The 26,530-nt window shown below is 44.4% G+C and overlaps 1 protein-coding gene across 1 annotated transcript in view; it reads right to left on the bottom strand.

The window, feature by feature from the left end:
* The window catches only part of VWF (von Willebrand factor), a 164,641-nt gene extending 139,464 nt beyond the window's left edge, over window positions 1–25,177 (bottom strand). Inside the window, exons 1-7 of the mRNA XM_079975009.1 lie at window positions 25,082–25,177; window positions 22,810–22,864; window positions 18,448–18,585; window positions 15,304–15,406; window positions 15,002–15,210; window positions 10,444–10,568; window positions 2,372–2,588 (exon numbers count right to left, since the gene is read on the bottom strand). Of these exons, the coding sequence (XP_079831135.1) occupies window positions 2,372–2,588; window positions 10,444–10,568; window positions 15,002–15,210; window positions 15,304–15,406; window positions 18,448–18,585; window positions 22,810–22,864 (847 nt within the window). The 5' untranslated portion in view covers window positions 25,082–25,177. The remainder of the gene's footprint in view (window positions 1–2,371; window positions 2,589–10,443; window positions 10,569–15,001; window positions 15,211–15,303; window positions 15,407–18,447; window positions 18,586–22,809; window positions 22,865–25,081) is intronic.
* Between the last annotated feature and the right edge of the window lie 1,353 nt (window positions 25,178–26,530).

The raw sequence follows: 26,530 nt of genomic DNA, 5'->3' as shown, positions 1-26,530 counted from the left end.
TCTGCCTTTTGCTCTCTGGAAACAATTATAAACTGTCTCCACCTTCAGAGATACAAAGGTGAATGCCTGGCTGTTATTGTTGCAAATTATGGCGATTTGCATTGGGAAATATTCTGATGCCTTGGAGCAGAAGGGAGCTGCCGTTCAACAATATCTGCAAGGCACCTCTCCTGCCTTGGAGAGTAGCCTTAATACAGTGTGTTTGTGTTACTTGTATTCAGTAAATAAAGCTACTGTATTAAAAAAAAAAAAAATTGAAACTGCCAAGTTGGCCGGATACGTACTTTCAATTACTTGTTACTAATGAATTTATGAAATGGGGGGGAGGGAGGAATCTGCAGAAAAAAATCATTGCAAAATTTGGAACCTCTGTACACAGTTTGGAAACGAGGGTGAATATATAGGAGTAAAATCTCCCTGAAGTATAGAGGCACTAGACTAAATGGGGCTTTAAAAGTCTTCACCAGCACTCATAACTGGACCTAGAAGCTTGTGGCGTTCGTACAGAGCCCCCGGTCATTTCACGGACTATTGACCTATACACCACTACTTTATTCTTCCGCTGCCACCAATTTTGTTGAAAAAAACCCAGGGTTCCCCGGTGAAGCATTGAGTCTCAGTCAGGTAGAGTTAACAATGAAGATTAAAGTTTATTTCAAACACAAATAAGTTTTAAAATATATTCAATACTGTCACTCTATTCCCTCTCAGTCTTGTCCCTGTTTCTGACTCCTCTATCTCCCCCCCCCCCAAAAAAAAAGAACCAACCAAACTAACTGTCAAAACCTCTGGGCTGAACCTCAAAATCATGTAGGCTCCGCCCCTGGGCTTTCTTATTGGTCAACCTATTAACCCTTTCTTTTCCCCAATACAAACGTATCCCCAAAGAATGGGCAAATGCCACAGAGCTAACAGGGAGTCAGAGCAGCTTAAGCCCAGTTTATGTACTACTCTCCCACAGCATCAGCTGAAGCTTATGAATTGTCTTCAAGCCCTCAGTGGAGCACCTTACAGCATTTGATATGAGAGGTTTCCAATGGATGACCAAGGGCAATTTTTTTGGAGAAAAGCACCCGCAGAACTAGCTCACCTGTCCAAGCTTGTGAAAAGGAATGATGCAGGAGCAGCCCTTGTCCTTTAGAGGGACAGATAAATCCGGTCCTCCTTTAAAGAGGGCACATATTGCGGTGAGACCTGGACAACCGACACCCTGTGTTGTGGGTGGGTACGATTGGTCAGCCACAACACCCGACTGGTAGGTCCCTCATAGCTGGGTGAAATCTGGCCAATGGGATGCCGTTCAAATGGTTCAAGGGACCTACTTATACCCATGTATGTGACCCAGACCTTCCTCTTTCAGTGCTTGCATTCGGAACACCCGGCCACCTCTCCCTATATTTAGGGCATTTTGCGATTGACCTTGCTATGCCGTCGTGTGTCGTCTGTCATTGGGACAGGGGCACGGCAGGAATTTTCCCCACTTGGCTGATTGGCTGTTGCCATTTGGGTTTTGCCTGCCTTGTAGCAAATCATCACAAGATTGTGGATAGGCTCAGGTTCAGGTGATAGGGATGGGAGAACGCTCTTGCCATCCCTATGTGAAGGGTATTCTGTTAAAGGAATCCAGGGACTCGATGGTTTGGTCAACCCCTAAAGGGGGTTGTGCCTGTGCCTGAGTCCAGGGGGACATTTGGGTGGGGGAGATAGCCCGTTCCTGGCTTTCCGCTTATCCAGGTGTTCACCCTTGGCTGACCTATGCTGGTGCCCTGGGTCAGCGCTACCTGCAACAGTGCAGGGGAGCTAGTCGAACCAGAAGCTATGCAACCATTCACTTTCAGTAATCAACAAAGTTGTGGCCTAAATTCTGCCCAAAACCAAAATTTGAGCCAAGTGTGAATTTATTTAGGGGGGAGGTTTCTGGGTCTGAACACACAAAAGCAAAAACCCTCTTGCCCATGGCCAGTCCATAATCATAGCCTTTGACCTATCCAGATTGTGATTCATATTGCTAGCCCTCATCTAACGCATAATTTGGTGCAGACATTCATTCAGGGACTTGGCCACGGCCACCGGGTTTGGTGAAAAGATGAAGAAGTCCCGTGTGTCATCAGCACAGTGGCAGTAACACCACCTGACAGCCCCTCCCAATGGTTACACATCTCTGTTGAAAAGCATGGATAAGAAATAGCCCACAAATAGCTGGCACCATGAGAGATGCAAGGTCAGAGCAATGCCCTGTCTGTGCCCTTAGGCAATCGTGAGAGCTTTCTGCTCGGAACTGGGAGTTCAAGCCATGTTCCTAGTGTTTCAGAACTCTCCAAATCAATCTGTACTGCTGGGATAGTCTACAAACCAAGTCTTGGAAACTTACGGCACGCAGCGCTGGCAGGCCATCCTTCCAGAACCACACCTTGCCGAGCACAGTTTCTGGCATACTCTAGAAAAACGGGACAGTGGCAGCTCCTATCCTGGGCACATCTGCAGATGTCTTCTTCACAGAGGCCAATGAATTGCTCGGGATCAACCAAGTGATGACATTTGGAAAAGACAGTGGATGTCCTCAGCAGCTGGCAATTTTCTATAACGCCCTGCAGGTACAGAATAATTAGAGCTGTCACAAAGCTATTACAATAAGCCTCATGGGATAAGCGTGGGTTCTGGAAGGGAAGGGTGTAACTGCAGGAATAAAGGTAAAGGGACCCCTGACCATTAGGTCCAGTCGTGGCCGACTCTGGGGTTGCAGCGCTCATCTCGCTTTATTGGCCAAGGGAGCCAGCGTACAGCTTCCGGGTCATGTGGCCAGCATGACTAAGCTGCTTCTGGTGAACCAGAGCAGCGCACGGAAATGCTGTTTACCTTCCTGCCAGAGCAGTACCTATTTATCTACTTGCACTTTGATGTGCTAGGTTGACAGGAGCAGGGACCGAGCAACGGGAGCTCACCCCGTCACGGGGATTTGAACCGCCGACCTTCTGATCGGCAAGCCCTAAGCTCTGTGGTTTAGCCCACAGCGCCACCCACGTCCCTAACTGCAGGAATATGCAGGTGCTATTCTCTTCCTCCACCCCATGAATTGTCCCTGGAAAGATGTCAGGAGCAGGGCTTCATGTCTGAATACTCTCTCCTCTGTTCACCCCTGTCTCATTCACCGCAGAGACCTCATGGGGGGCCTGGCCCTGGTGGCTGGTACAGAGTAGAGGCAGGGCCAGATTTAGGTTTGATGAGGCCCTAAGCTACTGAAGGTAATGGGCCCTTTATATATCCAGCTGTCCTTGTCAGCAACAAATTGTTGCTGGTTTTTTGTGTTGAATATATGCTATATGGTAATTTATGGACCTAATAGGTATCTAAAGCCATTTGCACATAACAAATAGGAACCTACACAACATAACACAAAACACTGTTGCTGTGGGTTTTATTTTATTTGTTTTTTATCTTATATTTTGGAAATGTACAACCAGGTTTTTTTCCTTTAAATTTTTTTGGGGCCCCCAACAGAGTGGGACCCTAAGTTATAGCTTGTTTAGCTTATAGGTAAATCAGGCACTGAGTAGAAGCCAAGTCCCCAGTGCAAATCTCACCTTTGCCATCAACTCATTACACAAAGTGTCTTTAGTCAAGGCACAGACTTTCCTTTCAAGTCAGGAGGCAGGCTAGCTCCTGCCCCCTCTCTCTTTTAAAAAGAATTAAATGCTTCATTGTGTCATAAATTTTATCCTATACTCCTTTTATTTATTAGGTTCTTAATCCCATAGACATGCCTCAACGCTGAACCCATTTTTATCCTCAGAGAGATTAATCTGAGAAACAGATTTAATGTTCACTGAAGGAACTGGCAGGACTCAAGAGTCACGCAGCACTTCTCCACCAACCCCTTTGAGTAGGAAGAAAGAGTACGAAACCCCATAGCTCAGTAGTGGTGGGCAGAATACAGACTGAACCATAGCTATTGTTCTCTGCCCCCGACAGCTGACCATGGCACATTGAAAAGCGCTGAGGGATGGGGAATTGTGCATTCTTGAGGCAGAGCCTAGCAAACAAAGGATGCTGTTTTTCTTTATGTAAAAGATCAAAATTCTTCCAACAGGCCCTGGTATTGCTGAACTGCTATTAATAGAACAATGTATTGCTTTGAGAATGAATAAATTAAACTAATGTTTGAAAATGCCACAAAAGTCTCCTGAATACATAACACAGAGGCTTCGCTTCTTCAGCCTGCAGGAGAAATAATCCTCTGTCCATGCTCTCTGTTGGATAGTAGTTGATACAAGCACAACTGCTGTGGTATCATTCCGTAATCTGTAATTCTGCCCAAATGAAGCTCAGGGTTACCATGAGGCAAGGTGAGGTGGGCCACCTCAAAGAGAACATTTCTAGCACCATTGAAGGTCAGCAAAGCAGATAGATGGGGGCACAGGACACTGGCAAGCTGGCAAGCAGTGCACCCCATATTTAAAGGAGCCTGAGGTGCAGAAGTCACGCTAATGAGCCCTTAGGATTTTCTGCTTTAGTCCGAGACCAAGGAGAAGAGTCGGCGGAAGAAGAGTGGAAGAAATTTAAAGTTTATCTTCAGAAATATTGTAAAATTAAGGAATGTTAGAAAGATATTGGGGGAAAAAATTATGTGGTTTTAGCAGAATAAAGGATTAAGTAAAAATGAATTGGTGAAAGAGAGAATGTAAAATTATAGTATGTTAAGATAAATTACTAGGATAAAAACAAAGTTGGAAGGATTTGCTGGAATATCTAATTGAATTAGAATACAAAAATGGGAGGCGTGAGGAAGTCAAGGAAAGAAGTGAATGTAAGTAAGTGATTTAAAGGTTTGACTTGTTTCTTATTTCTTTTTTCTGTTTTCTGTTTTTTGATGATTTTTTAAAATATGTATTGTTTTTTCTTTTTCTTCTTTGATTGTTATATATATATATATATATATATATATATATATATATATATATTTCTTTTCCTTTTTTTCTGTAACCTTTAAAATCTTAATAAAAATTTATTTCAAAAAATAAATAAAAAAAGGATTTTCTGCTTTAGGTCAAAAGGCCCAAATCTAGTCCTAGTTCTCATATTTATTTATTTATTTATTTATTTATTTATTTATTTATTTAAAAAATAGGTTAGATCCAGACCTGATCATGCTTGGAGCAGACCCACTGAAACCAATGGGGCAAGCTGATCATTACTAAGCTAAGTTCCATTGATTTCAATAGAGCTACTGTAAGCACGACTACTTGCACAATCCCCCTAACCATGCCTACTCAGACATGCATTCAGTGGGGCTTACACACAAGCAAATGGAATCAGGATTGTAGTCTAACTCTAGAGCCAACCCAACAATATCATCACAGTTAAAATGGCTCTCATTACCACAAATGTGGCTCCTCCAAAGCTGGGGTCTCATGATGAAGGGTAGCAATAAAGAATCCTGTTGTGGAGGTCCCTTGGGGCACAGGAACGGGCTGTAAGCCCTCCATACTATTCCATGCCAAAGGGCCATTACAACCAAAACATTGTAAGTTTTCAAAACCAGCAAAAGCTGCAAGTTGGGCTAGATGTGGCTAGGTAGGCAGAACTAGACTGGCTGAGGGCAGAGGAAGGAGGAATTGTCCCTGTTCTGGGAGTGAAGAGCATTGAGGGCCTTGGTTAAGCATCTCCAAGCAAAAGCCCAAACAAGCCGAAAGCATCAGTCATCAGAAAGTTCAATGGTACAAAAACAAACAGGATTATTTGTATGAACCAGGACCTCTGTTTTCTATCAACAAGTGGCTGGGCGTTGCAAAAGGGAACAGAAAATGGAAAGCAGATTGGCAGAAACAAAGTTAGCACCTCAAAGGAAGTCCAGAACATAATAAACAGTCTGGGTGAGGCAGTTTGGGTAAGAGACAACTCAGAGAGGGGGTGCTTTCAAGACATACATGACTTAGCAGCCGCTTCCAGTCATTGCTGGTCAACTGTAGCTGAATAGCGACTCTAACCTGAATAACATTTTATAACCAGGTGGGCAATTCCCCTTCCCTAGACCCAAATGTGTGTATGGAAGAGGGTGTGTGTGATTTTTATTTAGATCATTGTTTATGGATAAAGGGTTACATATGTATTCTGACCCTTGCTACAACCCTGACCTCCCCATCTTAGAACTGAATGATCCCTGCTGCAGAACTTCCAGTGGTCGAGACCGCTTGCACTGCCCAAAAAACTGCCTCTCTCCCCACCAGAGACCCACATCAACACAGTCAAGAGGTCTAGAGCAGGGGTAGGCAACCTAAGGCCTGGGGGCCGGATGTGGCCCAATCGCCTTCTCAATCCGGCCTGCGGACGGTCCGGGAATCAGCATGTTTTTACATGAGTAGAATGTGTGCTTTTATTTAAAATGCATCTCTGGGTTATCTGTGGAGCATAGGAATTCGTTCATATATATTTTTCCAAAATATGGTCTGGCCTACCACATGGTCTGAGGGACGGTGGACGTGCCCACAGCTGAAAAACGTTGCTGACCCCTGCCTCAGATCCTTAATGGCCTGGTCTTTTATTGCAGCAGAAATAAAATCTATTGAATGCTTTTGAACCACTGAGGTTTCTTGGGATGCCTATTCCTTTTAGTAGCATGGTACAATATGATTCTACTGTCCCTCGATCGATGAAGTCCATTCCTCTTCCAGCATCTGAGGGACGGTGGACCAGCCCCCTGCTGAAAAAGGTTGCTGACCCCTGGTCTAGAGGGGAAGGAGTGCAAGTCTCCAAGTCAGAGGCCTCTCTCTTTTAAGCCATCCACTCCTGTCGGAAGAGGCTGGTTGGTGCAGCCCTAGAAGCACCTCTCAGGCTTAGTCAAGTTGCTCGCTAGGAGCCTGCGCTGCTTCCAGTGGCGTAGCGTGGGTTATCAGCACCCAGGGCAAGGCAAGTAATTTGCGGCCCCTAACCCATGGATTTGCGCCCCCTAACCCATGGATTTCCCTAACCCCCAGATGTTGCGCCCGGTGTGGCCGGCCCCCCCTGCACCCCCCACGCTACGCCAGTGGCTGCTTCACAGGTTTTTTGCTGGATTGGACCATATATTCTCCAACTGCATCTTCTTCTACCTGCCCCGCCTCTGCACAGTGTAAGTGGCTGACTGGCTGCGACATTCACTGCTGGGTAAAGCAGAGGCATATTTGCAAGCAAAACAGTATCCACTTGACCTCACTTTGCCAACAAGGAACACCACTATATCCTTTTCTTATTTTTTTATCACAATTAAAGACTATAAATGAATAATTTTACAGTTACCTGTACTAATCGATAAAACAAACCGTGTGTACATCAAAATAAGAAAGACAGTAATATACACCCGTGTGGCTTCCCTCCACCAGTTCGACTTCTTATAAATTAGTGTATATATCACATTGTGTCATTATCCTGTTCATTATCTAACCATCATTAAACTTATTTCTAATTGATTCATCTCTACATATTTAATCTATACATATCAACATACTGTATTTTTTTTTGGACCAGTATTTTCCCATATATTCTTCAAAATTTTGATTAGATTGATTTCTTATAGAAGAAGAAGAAGAAGAAGAAGAAGAAGAGGAGGAGGAGGAGTTTGGATTTGATATCCCGCCTTTCACTCCCTTTAAGGAGTCCCAAAGCGGCTAACATTCTCCTTTCCCTTCCTCCCCCACAACAAACACTCTGTGAAGTGAGTGGGGCTGAGAGACTTCAAAGAAGTGTGACTGGCCCAAGGTCACCCAGCAGCTGCATGTGGAGGAGCGGAGACGCGAACCCGGTTTCCCAGATTACGAGACTACCGCTCTTAACCACTACACCACACTGGCTCTCTGCCGTTAATTTAACCAAACCTATAAATTTGCCTAATTTGTTTATCCACTCCTCCTTCATGGGGCTAATATCTCTTTTCCAATTTCTTGCCAGTAATATTCTGGCCGCAGCAGTTGCATATAAAAATATCCTTTTCTTATCTTTCCCTACTATGCTCAAAAGGAGAGCCTTTTCAATTGAAATTTTAAACATCTTTTTAAGCTCTTCTTGAATAATCCCCCAGAAGCTCTTAACTTTCTCGCAGCCCCACCAGACGTGCATCCTTGTTCCCTCTGCATTTTTGCATTTCCAACATAAGTTGGATTTTAACTTATAAACCTTGCCTAGTTTTATAGGTGTCATATGCCACCTATATAGCATTTTCATGATGTTTTCTTTGATAGTTTGGCAGGCAGTAAATCTGATGTCTGACCTCCATAATTTCTCCCACTGGTCCAATTGTATTGTACGGCCAATGTCCTGGGCCCATTTTACCATTGCTTCTTTTACTGCTTCATCTTTAAGATCCCATTCCAATAAAAACTTGTCGGTTTTAGATAATAGCTCTTTATTGCTTTTTAATAAAACCATATGCAATTGGGATTCTTCCTTACCAAAACCCGTTTTCTTGTCTGAATTAAAAACATTGTATAGTTGATGATATTGAAGTCAGTCAGTGAGACAATGTCTTATCTCCTCAAAGGCTTTTAATTTTAAATTCCCTTCCTCTTCTTTTAACAATTGGCTATAGGCTGCCCAGCCACTTCCCATGTTGATTTTTTTAACTGTAAAGGCCTCTACCAGGAACAGCCAGCACGGAGTATGGGGCTCTAATAATGGTTGATACTTCCATTTCTTTTATCAACTGTGAAGGTAGGCAATTTCCATTAGAAAACCACAAAAATATGAGCACAGAGAGTTGAATCCTCCCTCTTTCCCAGTACTATCCCTGCACTCAACTTTGCAACCTTACTGCTGCATTTCCCTTTTCAAAACAAACGCTCTACTCTGCCTTCTCTCTCAACCACATCTCCAGCTTGCAGTGTTTACAGTAAAGTACACTGGCCTCTCTCTTGCTCTCTCTGCCACAGAACTCCCCCACCCCCACAAAAAATGCCACAAATCTTAAGTATGCATTTGTCTTGGCAGGCCAGTTGTTTGCAATGTAAAAAAAAACAAACAAACCACAAACTTATTTCCCCCCACGAAGATAGCATGACTTAGAAAAGGCATGAAAGCATCTTCCTAATATTTTTCTTTCTTTCTTTCTGGGTGGATGCCATTGTTTCCTATGGACAGCTCTCACTTCTGCCCCAGGAGATGAAAAGATGCTGTCAACCCCAACCTCTTATTTTATCAGTAAATAAATGTTCTTAAAAGGAAGCAGGAAGTGGGATATTCAGGTGCTTGAATTATCGAGTGTACAGTGGTACCTCGGGTTACATACACTTCAGGTTACAGACTCCTCTAACCCAGAAATAGTACCTCAGGTTAAGAACTTTGCTTCAGGATGAGAACAGAAATTGTGCAGCAGCAGCGTGGCAGTAGCAGGAGGCGCCATTAGCTAAAGTGGTGCTTCAGGTTAAGAACAGTTTCAGGTTAAGAACGGACTTCTGGAACAAATTAAGTACGTAACCAGAGGTACCACTGTAACACTCTGCTTCATCTGGCTTTTGCTTCCTGAGGCTCCGGTTCCTTATTGGGATATTTGGTTGCCAGTTGTGAAATGGGCTTCCCTTAGCATCTAACTGTTAATCTCTCTTCCCGACTGACCACAGACGGATAGAGGAGAGAGCACAGAAGGGACAAGAAGAGCTTACTAAAACCCCACATCTCTCCTAACATGGCTGCTAAAGATACAGGAGCCCTGTTGCCCCCCTTTGCTAAATCCTGCTGCGTCACAATACCTGAAGACCTGCTAAAAACAGCAGGCAGGTGACGAGTACAGGTGAAAAGGCCCAGGAGATAGTCACAGCTGCCTTGTCTTCTGATTCAGCCGTGATTTTTTGCAACGTAACAGTATCTGAGAGAAGCAACAGTGGCCGAAGGCAAATTTTGGGTGTGTGCCTCGCTTCTTTTCTTTTGGAACGTCAAAGGAGGGAGTGTTGCACATTGTCTCTGCTGAAACAGGTTCTGCAGGGAATTTGCATGGTTTCAAAATCTGATTGACCAGAGGTGACAGTCAGACAAATGAAATGGGAAGGGGAAACTCCCTTTAAAAAATGCCACTTGGAACTTTTTAGTCCGCTATCAGCCTCCTACCAAATGGGTAAAGAAAAGGTGTTCACAGGACTTGCCTGGGTCCTGTCAAAAATCCACACTAAAACGCTTTGTGCAAATTTTAAAACAGCATCTGAGAAACTGCTTAGGACAAGTAGAAACTGGTTGCCATCCACTGGCAGCAGGAAAAGGCCTCTGCTGTGGGGTTTTTAAATCATGAATATACAGTTTAAGAGAATAAGGTGCATTCTTTAATATGCTTTGAAATGCTGAAATGCTGTTATTTTGGCACAGGAAATACTGTGTGTGTGTGAAAATGAATTACCATTTTGTACTGCAAAACTATAATATAAATTAACTAAAATGTAAGATTCCCTTCTGTCCTGCTGTCAATGAATCTCTCGGTGCTGCACCAACCTTCTCTTCCATCTCAGATGAAATGTTGCAGGTATAGCTTGGGGGATTGACCCTCTGACATCTCCTCTCTTCACTGTGCATGGCCCAGGAGTTAGCAAAAATGTAGGGGTCCTCTTCCAGAGTTCCTGCAGTTGCAAGGAGGAAAATAGGCCATTACTTGAATATGACAATTTGCTTAGAGTTCTCCGATCAAGAATGAAGCTTAAACAAATGAAACTTCGTTCCTCAACAGTCGATTGTGCTGGATAGTTTTCTGCAGACAAGCAGACCATTTAAAATCTTCTGCCCAATGTGTGCAATTTTCTTCTAAACATGTTCCCACAATGTGATCCTTAGAATGATAACACATCTGAAATGAACTGCCAAATACCTCCTTATAAAGGTTGGAACTGTTTACTGAGGTAGCTTATTATAAAGAGAAGACATCAGAACTCCAGAAAGCATCACATTTAATTATGAATGTAAAGGTAAAGGGACCCCTGACCGTTAGGTCCAGTCGCAGACGACTCTGGGGTTGCAGTGCTCATCTTGCTTTACTGGCCGAGGGAGCCAATGTACAGCTTCTGGGTCATGTGGCCAGCATGACTAAGCCGCTTCTGGCGAACCAGAGCAGCACATGGAAACACTGTTTACCTTCCCACCGGAGCAGTACCTATTTATCTACTTGCACTTTGACGTGCTTTCGAACTGCTAGGTTGGCAGGAGCAGGGACCGAGGAAAGGAGCTCACCCCGTCGCAGGGATTCGAACTGCCGACCTTCTGATCGGCAAGCCCAAGGCTCTGTGGTTTAGACCACAGCACCACCCGCGTCCCTCAATTATTAATGTAATTTAATTTAAAACAACAAGTGATGAAAACTTGCCTACGTTAACTGGTTACAGGTCCTATGAATAGCACTATTTAGAGTGATTATTTGTACATATAAAAGTAAAAGCATGCCTGGCAGTTGTGGTGGACTGAAAGAAAGTGGCTTGGGTGTAATCAGTTTGAGAAGCAACCAGCAGAGAGAAGATGTGGTTAGAGGAATTAATGCTCACTTGAAGTCATGAAGAGTGGGTTTGCGATCAGCGAGTGCCAGGTCCACGTGGGGCAATCTCTGGACCACCCCCCAGCCATTGGAGGGAAGCCAGGGCCTCCATCTTTGGCCAGGCAAACTGGAGCCAAAATCCCATTTAAACAGGCCAATCAGAGGAGTTGGGGTGTGTGGTTGCCGCCTCTTATAAAAGCAGGCTGCACCCACCCCTCCCTCTTTCTTGAGGAACAACTGGCAGAGAGAAGGTGTGGTTAGAGCAGTGGTTCCCAACCTTTTTTTGGCCATGCCCCACCTAAGCATCTCTAAAAATCCTGCCCCCCCCCCCGGATGTATAATTCTTATTATTCAAAAAGTGAACTCCTATTCACATGGAAGAAGCCTAAAAGGCCATTAACTGTTAATAACTCATTCTTGAATTCTCCCCCCCCCCCTTAAAAATCAAATTGCCCCCCTTTGGGAACCACGGGGTTAGAGGAAAGATTCCAAAAACATGGCTACCAGTGTGAAAACCACATCCACTGAAGCACAAAGAAACATCCACACCTAATGTGCACCCCATTATTATTATTATTATTATTATTATTATTATTATTATTAACATTGCTGTTTCAGAATTTTAATAAAAGTCAGACTTCCCTCATTAGCGGGGGGGGGGGGGGCAGGGGAGATAGGAGGAAAACACCCTGGATAATTTCACAATGGGAAATTAACAAAATCTTAATGGAGTGCAAGGTAAAGGTAAAGGTAAAGGTAAAGGTAAAGGTAAAGGTAAAGGGACCCCTGACCATTAGCTCCAGTTGTGACCGACTCTGGGGTTGCGGCCCTCATCTCGCTTTGCTGGCCGAGGGAGCCAGTGTACAGCTTCCGGGTCATGTGGCCAGCATGACTAAACTGCTTCTGGTGAACCAGAGCAGGGCACGGAAACGCCATTTACCTTCCCGCAGGAGCGGTACCTATTTATCTACTTGCACTTTTACATGCTTTTGAACTGCTAGGTTGGCAGGAGCAGGGACCGAGCAGCAGGAGCTCACCCTGTCGTGGGGATTAGAACTACCGACCTTCTGATCAGCAAGTCCTAGGCTCTGTGGTTTAACCCACAGCCCCACCTGCATCTCTTAATGGAGTGCAAAGAAGGCACTAAAAAAAGGTCCATGTGGAAGCAGCCTCTATGAGTATTGGATGAATAAGAAAGGGAGTAAACGTTGGCTACAAGAGATTGCCCTCTACCTCTGGAGAAAGCAGGCAGCTTGCCTGCCAACTGCCTCCATTGGCACCCCCCTCCCCCCACGAAGCTTGACAGCTCTGCCAGCAGTTAGCAATATTCCGCCTCTTATTTTGGAATATTTTTGCGGACTTCCCAGTCATGCATACTCCTAAACTGAGTCAGCATTCCACTTTTTTCATATATATTTTTCCAAAAGAAGGATGTTTTTCAGGTACAGGGAATCTACAGGGCTAGAACAAGGTCAGTCAGAAACAATGAAAATAGACCTTTGGCATTTGGCTGTTAATTTAGCAGCCCTTTCCCACTCCTGTAAGAACGCACTCACGGTGTTTTAAAGTGCAAAACATTTTAAGATACACACACACACACACACACACCTATTCTGAATTTAGTTTTTAAACTCCACACAATAATACCCAGAGGTTGTTTGTAATGAATTCACAGGGAATTTGAATGCACTGTTTAATAGTTGATTCACACTGAACCTATTTGTCTAAAAGACTTGCTGCCATAGCCACATCTCTACCTCATGTTTCTGTGGACTCCTCTACCCTAACAGGCATTAGCCTCCTAATGTGCTTTTTGCAGGAAATAGCACTTACACAAAGAACCAGGTTGGAAGGATAATTGTTATCGGGAAACAAGGCTGCGTGGAAAAACCCTCCCCACAGGCCAATCTCCAAATCCAGCTGCTTTTTCTTTTTTAAAAAAATAATAATCCAGTACTAAGAACACTTTTAGAGTTGTATGTAGTATAGTTACTAAGGCTGCAATAACCAGAATCATAGAATCATAGATTTGTAGAGTTGGAAGGGACACTGATAATCATCTAGTCCAACTCCCTGAGATGCAGGAATCTGCAGCTGTCCCTTGTAGGGATCAAACCTGCAATCTTGGTGTTAATCAGCACCATCCTCTAACTGACTGAGCTAATATTTAGTTCTGAACTAATTGCTCTGGTTCGCAATTGCTCCGTAGGAGTTTTCACGCTTGAAACTTAAATATACTGGAAGACATGACGAAAGAGTTGATTAAAGAGGATGTTGATCATAATGTTGGGATAAGTAGGAGCCAGAATTATTTCCAAGAATAAATCCTGCCAGGTGAATCTTATCTTCTTTTTAGATTGTTATTGGATTACTAGTTTGGGTTACTCGTGTACTAGATTGTGGGCATACGGTGGAACTGCATCTGACAAAGTTTGCCAGGCTATTTTGGTTAGCAAACTAAGCAATAACACCATCGGGTGGATTCAGAACTGGTAAAAAAAAAAAACTTCTACCCTGAGTGCTCATTAATGGTCCCTTATCAAAGTAGAGATATATTTCAAGGAAGTACTGGACTTTCCAGTTGAAGAGTTCATTCTCTGCATGAAGCAAGACCAAGGCCCATTCCTTGGCATCTCAACTTGAAAGGACCTCAGGAACTCAGGAAGCTGAGCTGAAGCAGACCCTTGGCCTGAGATCTTGGAGGCCTACTGCCAGGTCAAGTAAATAACACTGGGACCACGGACCATCTGTCACTCCACATAAAACCCTCATAAATGGAAGTGTAAACGGATTTGAATGTGAGCCAGCCAGTCCACCTACAATAATTTCACCTCAGCTAGGGGAGCTCACTTGGTTGCCTTAAGCAAGAAAACGTTCTCTCAGTCTCTGTACGCCCATCTGCAACTTGAATATTGTAATACTGATGTACCAAGCTGGATAGGAAAGACTGCTTAGAAGAACTCTGAATACTTTCTTATATATATATTTTTAAAAAACTATAGAAAAGGTAAAAGGTAGTATTATCAGCTAATTTAATTTGTTGCTTCAAGGTAAAGGGACCCCTGACCGTTAGGTCCAGTCGTGGCCGACTCTGGGGTTGCGGTGCTCATCTCGCTTTATTGGCCGAAGGAGCCGGTGTACAGCTTCTGGGTCATGTGGCCAGCATGACCAAGCCACTTCCGGCGAACCAGAGCAGCACACGGAAACGCCTTTTACCTTCCCGCCAGAGCGGTACCTATTGATCTACTTGCACTTTGACATGCTTTTGAACTGCTAGGTTGGCAGGAGCAGGGACCGAGCAACGGGAGCTCACCCCATCGTGGGGATTTGAACCGCCAACCTAGGCTTGAGAAGAACTCTGAACACTTTCTCATATATATATATATATATATATATATATATATATATATATATACCATAGAAAAGGTAAAAGGTAGTATTTTCAGCTAATTTACTTTGCTGCTTCAAGTATAGTTGGAAGAAAACCATGCCAAACTGTCCAAATCTCTCCTGAATAATGATGAACCTCACCTTCTTGTGTCATGAAATCATCTTCACCAAAGTTATTCAAGTTGCCACAGAGTCCACAGGTCTTATTGTAGAGCTTGTCCGCAAGGATTATATGAATGTTTCCACTGATATCAGCCTTCACCACAAAGCCATGTTCTTCACTGGATAACTTATAATAACCTGCCTCCATTTCTATAAATACTCCATTGGAGGCATGAGGTATTGAAATCCTATGATTAGAGAAACAAAGATTCCTAAGTACAGTATAGGATGCAGAGAAAAATGCATTCTTCACAATTCATTGCCGCTATCAAAATCTTTACCTTCCATCACCTTGAGTCACCGTGCCATCTAAAAACAAATGAATATCAAAATATTCTCCGAGGTACAGAGAAATACTGTTTCTTTTTCCATTCTGGTAATCACCTGGAAAGAAACAAGACATTATGAATTTTCTCCCTTCAAAAATGACGCTTGCCCTTTTTGAGAAGTACAGACAGAGCTTAAGGCCAGCCCCATACTGTTTCCTCATGTGCCCATTCACTCGACTTGAACTTGGGCTTAGCATACAGGTTTTGTTTATGGTACTTAGTATGTAGAAATCTATAACACAGCTGTCTTCTGAGTTCTCCCCAAGAGCTGAGGGAGATGCCAGAGCCCTTACCATTGCCTGAGACCATCCGGCAATCATGGCCTCATGCCAACATGACTGATCTCGCATACAGAAGCTGAGGGGTGATAACAGGGTGCTGTTATTGTTTGTACAAATTTTAGCAGTAAGCAATCCCAGGGGAACCAGGGTGATGCTCCAGCTTGGGCATGATCCCACAGAGAGGGTGGGCCTTTGTCCTTCATCTGAGTCGCGCTCAGAAACAAAGAATGCAGCCACCATCTAAGTGAATGCCCTGTTTTGCTGATTACCGTATTTTTTGCTCTATAAGACTCACTTTTTCCCTCCTAAAAAGTAAGGGGAAATGTGTGTGCGTCTTATGGAGCGAATGCAGGCTGCACAGCTATCCCAGAAGCCAGAACAGCAAGAGGGATTGCTGCTTTCACTGCGCATCGATCCCTCTTGTTGTACTGGCTTCTGAGATTCAGAATTATTTTTTTTCTGTTTTCCTCCTCCAAAAACTAGGTGCGTCTTGTGGTCTGGTGCGTCTTATAGAACAAAAAATACGGTAATTCCTGATGTCCCTTTAGAAACATTATCCAAGTGCAACACCACTAAAATGACGATTGCGCACTAATTAACCTTTAATTATTTCAACTTAGTCAAAACCGCTTCACAACTATGTTACATTTTCGGTTAGGCCCATTATGTCGCTAAACCTCAGTAAATGGAATTGTGTCACTGTCAAAGAGGACAATGATTTATGATTTCAAAATACTGAACACACAGGGATGTACGCCAGGAAATCTTTACTGGCCGCCATTCCCTCCAGTTGTTTTGGGACTACAATTCCCATCATCCCTGTCCACTGGTCCTGTTAGCTAGGAATGATGGGAATTGTAGACCCAAAACAGCTGGAGGGCCGAGTTGGGCCATCACTGCAGCTAGCACATGCCTCCTGTCTGTCTGAGACTGCTTGTCTCTTCTTTGAGTTTTATGGGCTTGTCATGATAGAACCAGTGCAATACTGATACTCCCAAGGCAGTCTCATCTTGCATGGAGCCTCTTTGGAATCATGCCCCATTTCTTCAGGGAGGGGCTGAGGACTAAAGAAACAGAGCTTGAAGCTGGAATGTAGGCAGCAACGAAATAAATGCTGGGCTTTTGCAGGATTTGGTTGGCAAGAAGCAGTCTTGAGGATCCAAGGACACACATTTTGTTCTTGGAGAAATGATGGTCTTTCAAGGCTAGCCTTGCTTCTTCCTCCAAAACCACAACTTGCTTGTCATAATCCCCCATGTCCGTCTTCTCACAAAGAAATTGTCCCTGCAAAAAGCTCAGGGACGTGAAGGAGCATGACACACTTTTAAGTGATGTAAAAGCTTGCAGATTCACTTTTTAGTGCACCGAGATTTGGACAAAATTCATATAAAATGCCTGCCCAAACAGGGCTCGTCCTACTATTAGGCAGAACATACCAGGGTGCTGTTGTGGTTTACAGCAGGGGTCAGCAAACTTTTTCAGCAGGGGGCCAATCCACTGTCCCTCAGAACTTCTGGGGGGTGGTGGACTATATTTGGGGGGGGGGAGAACGAATTCCTATGCCCCACAAATAACCCAGAGATGCATTTTAAATAAAAGCACACATTCTACTCATGTAAAAACACACTGGTTCCTGGACTGTCTGTGGGCCAGATTTAGAAGGCGATTGGGCCGGATCTGGCCCCCGGGCCTTAGTTTGCCTACCCATGGTTTACAGTGTTGAATTAGGACCTGGGAAATAGATTTAAATTCTCACTCCACAATGAACCTCAGTTGGAGACCTTGAACCATTCAGCCTCTCTACCTAATCTATCTCAAAGGGCAGTTGAGAAGACAAAATGGAGAAGTAGAGGGGACCCATGCACTCCATTTTTAACTCCTTTGGAGGAGAGGTGGGATATAAATAGGTAAAGTAAAAAAGATAAAGGACCTCTGGATGGTTAAGTCCAGTCAAAGGCGACTATGGGGTTGCGGCGCTCATCCTGCTTTCAGGCCGAGGGAGCCGGCGTTTGTCCACAGACAGCTTTCTGGGTCATGTGGCCAGCATTACTAAACTGTTTCTGGTGCAACAGAACACCATGACAGAAACCAGAGCGCACGGAAACGCCATTTACCTTCCCACCACAGTGGTACCTATTTATCTACTTGCACTGGTATCCTTTCGAACTGCTAGGTTGGCAGGAGCTGCAACAGAGCAACAGGAGATCACCCCGTTGTGCAGATTTGAACCATCAACCTTCTGATTGGCAAGCCCAAGAGGCTCAGTGGTTTATACCTTTGCTATAAATAGAAAGCAACAGATAGGTGGCAATGAAGTGATGGCAGTCAGAGCTGGGTGTGCCCCCCCAGTCTGCCCTGCCCCCCTCACCTAGCCTGCTGTGCTCAAACACGGTGGTAGCTGCATTCCCATCGCCAGTGAGATTCAGCTGTCAGTCCAGCTGGCCTCCACAAATGGAAATGAGGGCACCATCTTAGACCTTTGCCCCAGGTGGCAAAATCTCATGAGCCAGTTTCTGGAAGCGGAATACAAATTGCCCACCTCTTGACTTGGAAGACAACAGTCTTGCTGCAAAATTTGGACAGCAATTCCTGCCTCCACCTGTCTCATGCTGCTGCCCCCACCCCACACACTTCACAAACATCTGCCACAAGGCTGGAAAAGGTAGAAAAGACTGTTAGATGTTAAAATCCAGAGAACGAAGTGGTTACAGACACCCAGATAACTAGATTGTTAGATTTCATTTACACCTGACTATCAACCACAACTGTGTCCGTGCACACAAGTTTGTTCATTCAGAATCCAGTTTGGACTCACCCAAGAGTGAGAAGGATCTCGTGTGACAGTCTCCAGCAAGCAGATAACTGCAGTCACCGGCAAAATCATACAAAGATTCATCAAATGTTTTAATGTGGTGATCTCCAAAAAGGCTACATTGTGCAAAAGGTTGAACATCTGCAAGAGAGAAAAAAATAATGATATAGCATTTCCAAAACGTTGAAGTGCAAATCTTGAGGGATGGCTGTGTTTCAGTTTGCATATTGAAACAGTGCTAATTTAACTCATGCTTTTGTTTATTTCAATGGTCCTTGCCAGCATGACTAAGCCGCTTCTGGCGAACCAGAGCAGTGCACAGAAACACCGTTTACCTTCCCACCGGAGCAGTACCTATTTATTTACTTGCACTTTGATGTGCTTTTGAACTGCTAGGTTGGCAGCAGCAGGGACCGAGCAACGGGAGCTCACCCCATCACGGGGATTCGAACTGCCAACCTTCTGATCGGCAAGCCCTAGGCTCTGTGGTTTAGACCACAGTGCCACCCGCGCCCCTTGTACAGCAATAGTTGAGATGATATCAGGGTGAATAATCTGTATTCAGAATTCTTTGATCTTGGCACGGGAAGTTGAGAGATAAGATAAAGATAAAACTTTATTCGCATTAGCCAATGGCCATAGCAACAGTAAAACATTACAGTATATGCAGAAAAGGACGTTTGATATGAGCACAATTTAAAGTCCTGAATCAGCCGTCAGTTAGTGGCCCTTATTCTGATTGCCCCTGCTATGAACCCAGCAACCTTTGTTGTTTTCTGCTCATTTTGATCTGCTAGAAGAAAGGACATTGTGGCAGTGGTTGAGCACCCTGGGATGGTTAGTATGAGTGGGGTGATGATCTCATTCCTCAGGTCTTTGTAGAGAGTACAAGACAGGAGGACGTGTGCCACTGTTTCGGTGCTACCATCTCCACAGGGGCAAAGACGTTTCTCAGGCAGGATCTTTTGGAATCGACCCTCAAATACCGCAGATGGCAAAACATCCAGCCTTGCAAGTGTAAAAGCACATCTGTATTTTGGGATAATAAATTTGTGCAGATATGGGGCCAGAGAATCAAAACGGAGAGGTGGAAAAGGAACATACCAAGGGCAGAATTTCCTTATAGTGGCCAGGTTGTTCTGATGCTCGATAGGAAGTTGAGAGACATGTCCACAGTTGCTGCTCATATACGCATCCTCAGTGGAGCTTTTTGCATAGGTAATATGTGAGTTAAGGCAGGTGAGGTTGATCCACAGGTTTGGGGGCCATGTCCCCTTCGAGGCCACTGAGCCGCATTTTGTGGTTCCCCAGCCAAGGATACTGAGAAAATTCTTTTTCCATGCTAAGAGAATTGGGGGGGGGTGAACTTAACTTGCACACCCAGACCCCGCTGTCCAGTGTTCACCAAGTGCCCTGAGGGCACCCCAAGTAGCCCCAAGCCTCATACTGTGAGTGATGACCCAGGAGTTTCCCCTACCCAATAATTTTTCAGTGTGTCTATCAAATAAAGTATTAGATTAATTTAACTCTCCTGCCTGCAGTGGTACCAAATTAACAAAATAGGTAAAGGGACCCCTCTCATATTAATCAAATGTACAACAACAATGGTAAAGGGACCCCTGGCCATTAGGTCCAGTCACGAACGACTCTGAGGTTGCAGCCCTCATCTCCCTTTATTGGCCGAGGGAGCCGGCATACAGCTTCCGGGTCATGTGGCCAGCATGACTAAGCCGCTTCTGGCGAACCAGAGCAGCGCACGGAAACGCCGTTTACCTTCCCGCCGGAGCGGTACCTATTAATCTACTGGCACTTTGACATGCTTTCGAACTTCTAGGTTGGCAGGAGCAAGGACCGAGCAACGGGAACTCACCCTGTCGCGGGGATTCGAACCACCGACCTTCTGATCGGCAAGTCCTAGGCTCTGTGGTTTAACCCACAGCGCCACCCGCGTCCCTTGTCTATCAAATATAGTCTTAGATTAATTTAACTCTCCCACCTGCACTGGTACCAAATTAACAAAATCAACCCCATCAAAAGAACTGAACACCTTACAGTGTGGAGGAGGCAAAAAAGAGCAGTGCCAAGTGCCAAGCAGGAGCCCTCCCTCCCCCTCCCCCGGCAAAAATATCCTACTCAGCCCCAGAAAAGGCAGCAACAGAAACCCCCACTGTAAAGTGGGTGCCGGAGGGTTGTACGATGAGGAGGAGGAAGTGGGCAGCCTGAAATGCAGGGTTCCATTGCCCCCTCTTCATTTGATATTCCAAAAGCAATGACAAACCTGGACAGCATCTTAAAAAGCAGAGACATCACCTTGCCAACAAAGGTCCATATAGTTAAAGCTATGGTTTTTCCAGTCGTGATGTATGGAAGTGAGAGCTGGACCATAATGAAGGCTGATTGCCAAAGAATTGATGCTTTTGAATTATGGTGCTGGAGGAGACTCTTGAGAGTCCCATGGACTGCAAGAAGATCAAACCTCTCCATTCTTAAGGAAATCAGCCCTGAGTGCTCACTGGAAGGACAGATCCTGAAGCTGAGGCTCCAATACTTTGGCCACCTCATGAGAAGAGAAGACTCCCTGGAAAAGACCCTGATGTTGGGAAAGATGGAGGACACAAGGAGAAGGGGACGACAGAGGACGAGATGGTTGGACAGTGTTCTGGAAGCTACCAGCATGAGTTTGACCAAACTGCGGGAGGCAGTGGAAGACAGGAGTGCATGGCATGCTGTGGTCCATGGGGTCACGAAGAGTTGGACACAACTAAATGACTAAACAACAACCACTGTATGTAGCAAAATGATAGGTCACCATATTTAGATAAGACCCTTATTGGCACTTTTAACTATGGGCAAAACACAGACCTCGCTTCTGAAGGCATTCTGCTACTTCTCTTGGCAGCGACCAAGCAAACGATAGGACATAACTGGAAATCAAATGAGGGAGGATCAATACAAGAATGGGCATTTACAGTTGGGCATGTTGCTTTACTAGAAAAAACTGACGATGACGATGTGGAAGACAGAAGTGCCTGGCGTGCTCTGGTCCATGGGGTCACGAAGAGTCGGACATGACTAAACGACTAAACAACAACAACAAACCTTTTGGCCAAAAATCTACCTCTCTCTGGAAGAGACCAACACGAGCCTCTTCTGAGGAGGAGGGAGTGAGAATGCCATCGTCAATAGGAGCCCTAAAAGCAATCTAAAACTTTTCCTTTGTAGCATGGCCACCTGTGCTACAGAAGATCGCTCAGAGGGAAGAGAATCTTGAAGTTACCACCTGTTCGTTGATGGGCAGTCGCTCCCAGCATCTTTCTGCAGGGATTGGCTGTGTGATGGTGTTTCCTACAGGGAACTTGGTTGTGCAACCAGTTCGGTGGGCTTTGTATTGCTGCCTATCAGCTGGTAGGCAGAGGCATCAAGCCTGCTGGCATTCCCCGTACTGGGCAGGGGTTGGCTGTGCTAGCAATTACCCTATAGGAATTGTGCACCAGAAGCTGGCCTATCTGCCCCACACCTGGCATCACATATGACAAGAGGTGTGGGGCAGGGGCACATGGTCTGAGGAAAGCAGCCTCATGGGCTGTATAGGGGCCTCTGCCAGGCTAGTGAGACCCACAGGCTCTGCACCCTGAAGGACAAGGAAGGGAAACAGAGGCTGTAAACATAATGGACAAAGGGACAGGATTGTCCATTGAATTGCCCTATGCTGGTTGGGTTTGCACTGCTTTTGCAGTGATGTTTTCTCAAAGGGAAAGGAGCAGCAGAAAAAGGGAGGAGAATGAAAGAACGATGGTTTGATGGCTGCGCCATCTGGGTGATCAGTAAAAAGTGAGTAAACTAGGATAGGGATTCTGGACTAAAAACCCGGTGTGGAAACAGCTAGCACATCTCGAAAACTGCCAGCCTCTTCTATCTCCATCTAGAAGCTCTTTTTCTCTGCTGGCAATCACCTTCTAGAAATGTCTCCAGAGCAACAGATTTCTCCTAGCTTATATAGCCAAGGATAACAGATCTGGCCAGGGCCAGGGGCTATACACTTAGCTACAGAACAGGTTTAACAATTTTAGCAGTCCTCCTCTTCTCCTAACCCCAGTCTCACAATAGTACATTAGAATATGGTTAGAAGGGACCCCAAGAGTCACTTAGCTCAATCGCATAATAATATGTGTCTGCCTTATCCTCAGTTCAGACCACCAGCCCATTTAGCTCATCCTTGTCTGCTCTGTGGCTCAGCGTGAATAAGCGCAAAGGTATGCACTTGGTGTGGAGATGGATTTCTCAATGAAATTGTTGATCCCTTGTTATGTTTGGGCAAGAACGCCAAGACAAAAAATGCAGGGCATGAATTATAAACTTTCTTACCTAGTGCAGAGACAGGCAGAATTAACAGGAGCAGCAACGCTGTAGAGCCTATCATCTAAAAAATAAACGCAACAGAGTTAATAGAAGTTTTCCCCACCCCTTAATGTATCAAGCTGTAGAGACAACAGTACAAATAGTGAAAGGCTTATGCACATTTTAGTTATATTGAGCATGATCTAGCCAAAGTTAATGCTTTGAGTTCAATAGGATTAAAACAGGATTGAAATCAATGGGTCTTTAAAGTGCATAGCCATGCAGTACAACCCTACGCATATTTACAAAGAAGCAAATCTCGTTGGATTAAATGGGATTTATTGCCATGAGAGTGTGCATAGGGTTTTAGGCTTAATCAAATCCCGTTCATTCTTTTTATATTCATTGGCATTCTATTTCTCCTCCATTTGTGCAGGATATTTGGACCCCAAAAATGTGATTTATTAATCGGTCTCTTTCCTCCACCCCCCAAGCTATATCCAAAAAAAAATACATGCTTTGGATTTATTACAAAATATGTATAGGGATGACTTTCTATGGCTTACAACCAGCCATGTTCAGAGCCATGCAGTGACATGAGACAGATGTGTGTGTTGTTCACAATTCCACCAGTTACTCCTGCCCCCTCATCTTACCCAATCTTTATTCGTTGGACTGGATCTGCACTGGATTCTATGCACAAACTCTGCAATGCATGTAGGTGTTTGTATCTAGCCCTTGGAAAATGAAGTGTGCATTCAGAACTTATGCCTGTTGGAGTGTGCACAGACAGGACTGGGGGTGGTGTCAATGGCCATGATCCTGCCCCCTGTCCCCCAATATAACTAAATGTGTTTTGTGTAGCCAACTACACACGGCTTCAAAAGCCAGATTATTTATGTTCCTCTGAATGGGCCTATTGCAGGAAGAAATATTAAGAATGCTGTTCTAACAGGCACAATGAACTACGCATGCTTTCAAATACAGGAAACTAATAGACTTTAACCAACCTGGAGTGAATACGGATAAGCATTTACCAACTAGTAACTTCTCACAGAGTGTACGTAACCAGTTGGTAGCAAGCAGCCAAGTGTTGGGAAGATTTTTTACCACTCCTTTCTCCCCCAGATTTCTGAGCAAGTGCAGAAGCATAGTAATATTTTCCTTATCTCTTAGCAGAATTATACAAAGTGGTTTATGAAGTGATTACATGCCCACTGTAGTAAGTTATCCTGCAGCCAATGCTTCTGTTTGTCTGTGTCCCTATGAAACTGGTATAACAGCCCAGCCAGGCTACCACATGCTAACTGCGCTAGCGCAATGCAAACACTTTTTTGGGCAGGTTTGGGGAAAGGGAGGGGGAAATATGCAGTTGATTGAATTATGTCATCAGTTACATGGAATAAATTTCCACATGTCTAATTTCACTAATACCAGTGAAACATAAATTTGGTGTATGCATGTATGGAAAATTAAACAAGAACATTTGAAAAAGCATGTCTCATTCAAAAATAGCAAAGAAAACAACAGAATCACAATACAGTAGTACCCCAATGGTGCTTGCAGCGGATGGATTCCTTGCACATGAGCTGCCAGGCTGCATGTAATAAGTTTCCAAAACTATCCAGCACAAGGTTCTATGAGAGTATAGCTTCAGAATATTATTAATGACTGGGTCCCCGAGGAATCAGTGAAATTTGACGGACAGGCCCCCATTCTGGGTACTAGTATAGAAAAAACTGTTTGCAATTGGTCCAACTTAAAAGTCTGAATGTGATCTTAAAAAAGAACAGTTGAGACTAAAATCAACTGGAGCATCTTATATTTTGTGTAACAAGTCAGTTCAATGTCACAGTATATTCTGTATCACCACAACCACCCAATGAGATAAAGCCAGACTGAGATGGCGTCTTTCTCCAGGCCATCCAATCTTCTTTACCTCTAAACTGGAATACAAACCCAGGCCCTCAAATGTACAGCATTTACTCCTTGCATCAGAGACATTCTAGAACTCTAAAATTTTCACAACCCTAAGTACACACATGCACTTCCATATTTTAAGCTTGCTTTTTGCCTTTTACCCATTTCTGATTCCATGAATATTTCTTTTGACTACCCACATCAAATAAAGCCTGAACAACCCAGATGGTAAACAAGTATCAGTTTTCTAAACATTTATCTGTTGTAAATTCCTTCCTAACATTTATAAAGGGTCCACTTAATTATTTTCAACCGATGGACCTGTAATCTGCTGCATCAATGATAATCATAAAATCTGCTGAAATAATAATATAGATACCTTTGCTTCTGTGCAAAATTTAAATTGCCCATCAACAATGTGCTTCTCTAATGATCGAAACTAGACTCCTGAAGGTCCTTAAACCTCCTCTCCATTAGAAGGCCACATTGGAATAGCCTCGGTGGGCTATTTGTTCCTGTTATATAAGCCAGGAACTCTTGTTCACCAAAGGGAAAAGATAAAGGGTGACGGTTGCTTCCGCCAGATTTGCAACACAATGGTGCAACCAGGAAAATCAGTTGCCTTAATGGCTAAAAAATAACAATGAAGGGAAGTCGTATTAAATATCTTTACAAGACAGATAAACCTTTGAAATGATGTGTGCGTCTCTGTGTGCGTGAGCATAAAAGTCCGAGAGACGTTTTGCTTATGCGCTGCAAATAAGACTTTACAACCAGTTGGGGGGAAGGAGTGAAATAATAGATTTGGTTATATTGGAAAGCAATACCACGCTTCCTCACAATAGCAAAGTGATAGCTTCCAAATAAGACGATGATTGACGCTTATTTCTAAAGAGCTGACAGCTTTCCTGGGGAATAAAAACAGAAGTGGAGCCAATTGACACCTTGCCACTCCCAAGTCAATAAGCTGGTGCCCTTGGTAATAAGAACTTTAAGCAGTAGCTTAATCTAACCCAGTAACAGGCACACAACCATTCAAGGTCTCAGGCAGAAGGCTTTCTCAGCCTCATTGCCTGTCTTCCTTTTAACTAGGTGACCTGGAGACTGAACATGGGACTTAATGGAAGCCACTAAGAAGTGATTAGACGCGGGTGGCGCTGTGGGTTAAACCACAGAGCCTAGGGCTTGCTGATCAGAAGGTCAGCGGTTCAAATCCCCGCGACGGGGTGAGCTCCCGTTGCCCCATACTTCCTTGGTGAACTCTTCCTGGATTCACTAGAAGAAAGTTGAGTCTTAAGTGGAGCATACTCACAACCACTGGGCATTATAGTATCTGTGGGTTAAACCAAAGAGCCTAGGACTTGCCGATCAGAAGGTTGGCGGTTTGAATCCCCGTGACAGGGTGAGCTCCCGTTGCTCGGTCCCTGCTCCTGCCAACCTAGCAGTTCGAAAGCACACCATTGCAAGTAGATAAATAGGTACCGCTCTGGCGGGAAGGTAAACGGGGTTTCCGTGCGCTGCTCTGGTTTGCCAGATGCAGCTTAGTCATGCTGGCCACATGACCCGGAACCTGTATGCCGGCTCCCTCGGCCAATAAAGCGAGATGAGTGCCGCAACCCCAAAGTCATCCACGACTGGACCTAATGCTCAGGGGTCCCTTTACCTTTACCTTTACTAAGAATTGAACCCACACCTGTCACCTTAGCCCAACTCCTGCCTGTTTCTAGGAAAACAGTCAGTTTGGCTCCTTCCTTTCAAAAAGTCAATGTGTAGCTAGACTTTAGGAATAAGGTATACAGTAACTTGTTCATGAAACATGCAACTTTGA

This window comes from Podarcis cretensis (assembly GCF_951804945.1).
Source record: "Podarcis cretensis genome assembly, chromosome: 5".
NCBI lineage: Eukaryota > Metazoa > Chordata > Lepidosauria > Squamata > Lacertidae > Podarcis > Podarcis cretensis.
Note: the sequence above shows the minus strand (reverse complement) of the source record. Positions and strands in the feature narration are given on the sequence as shown.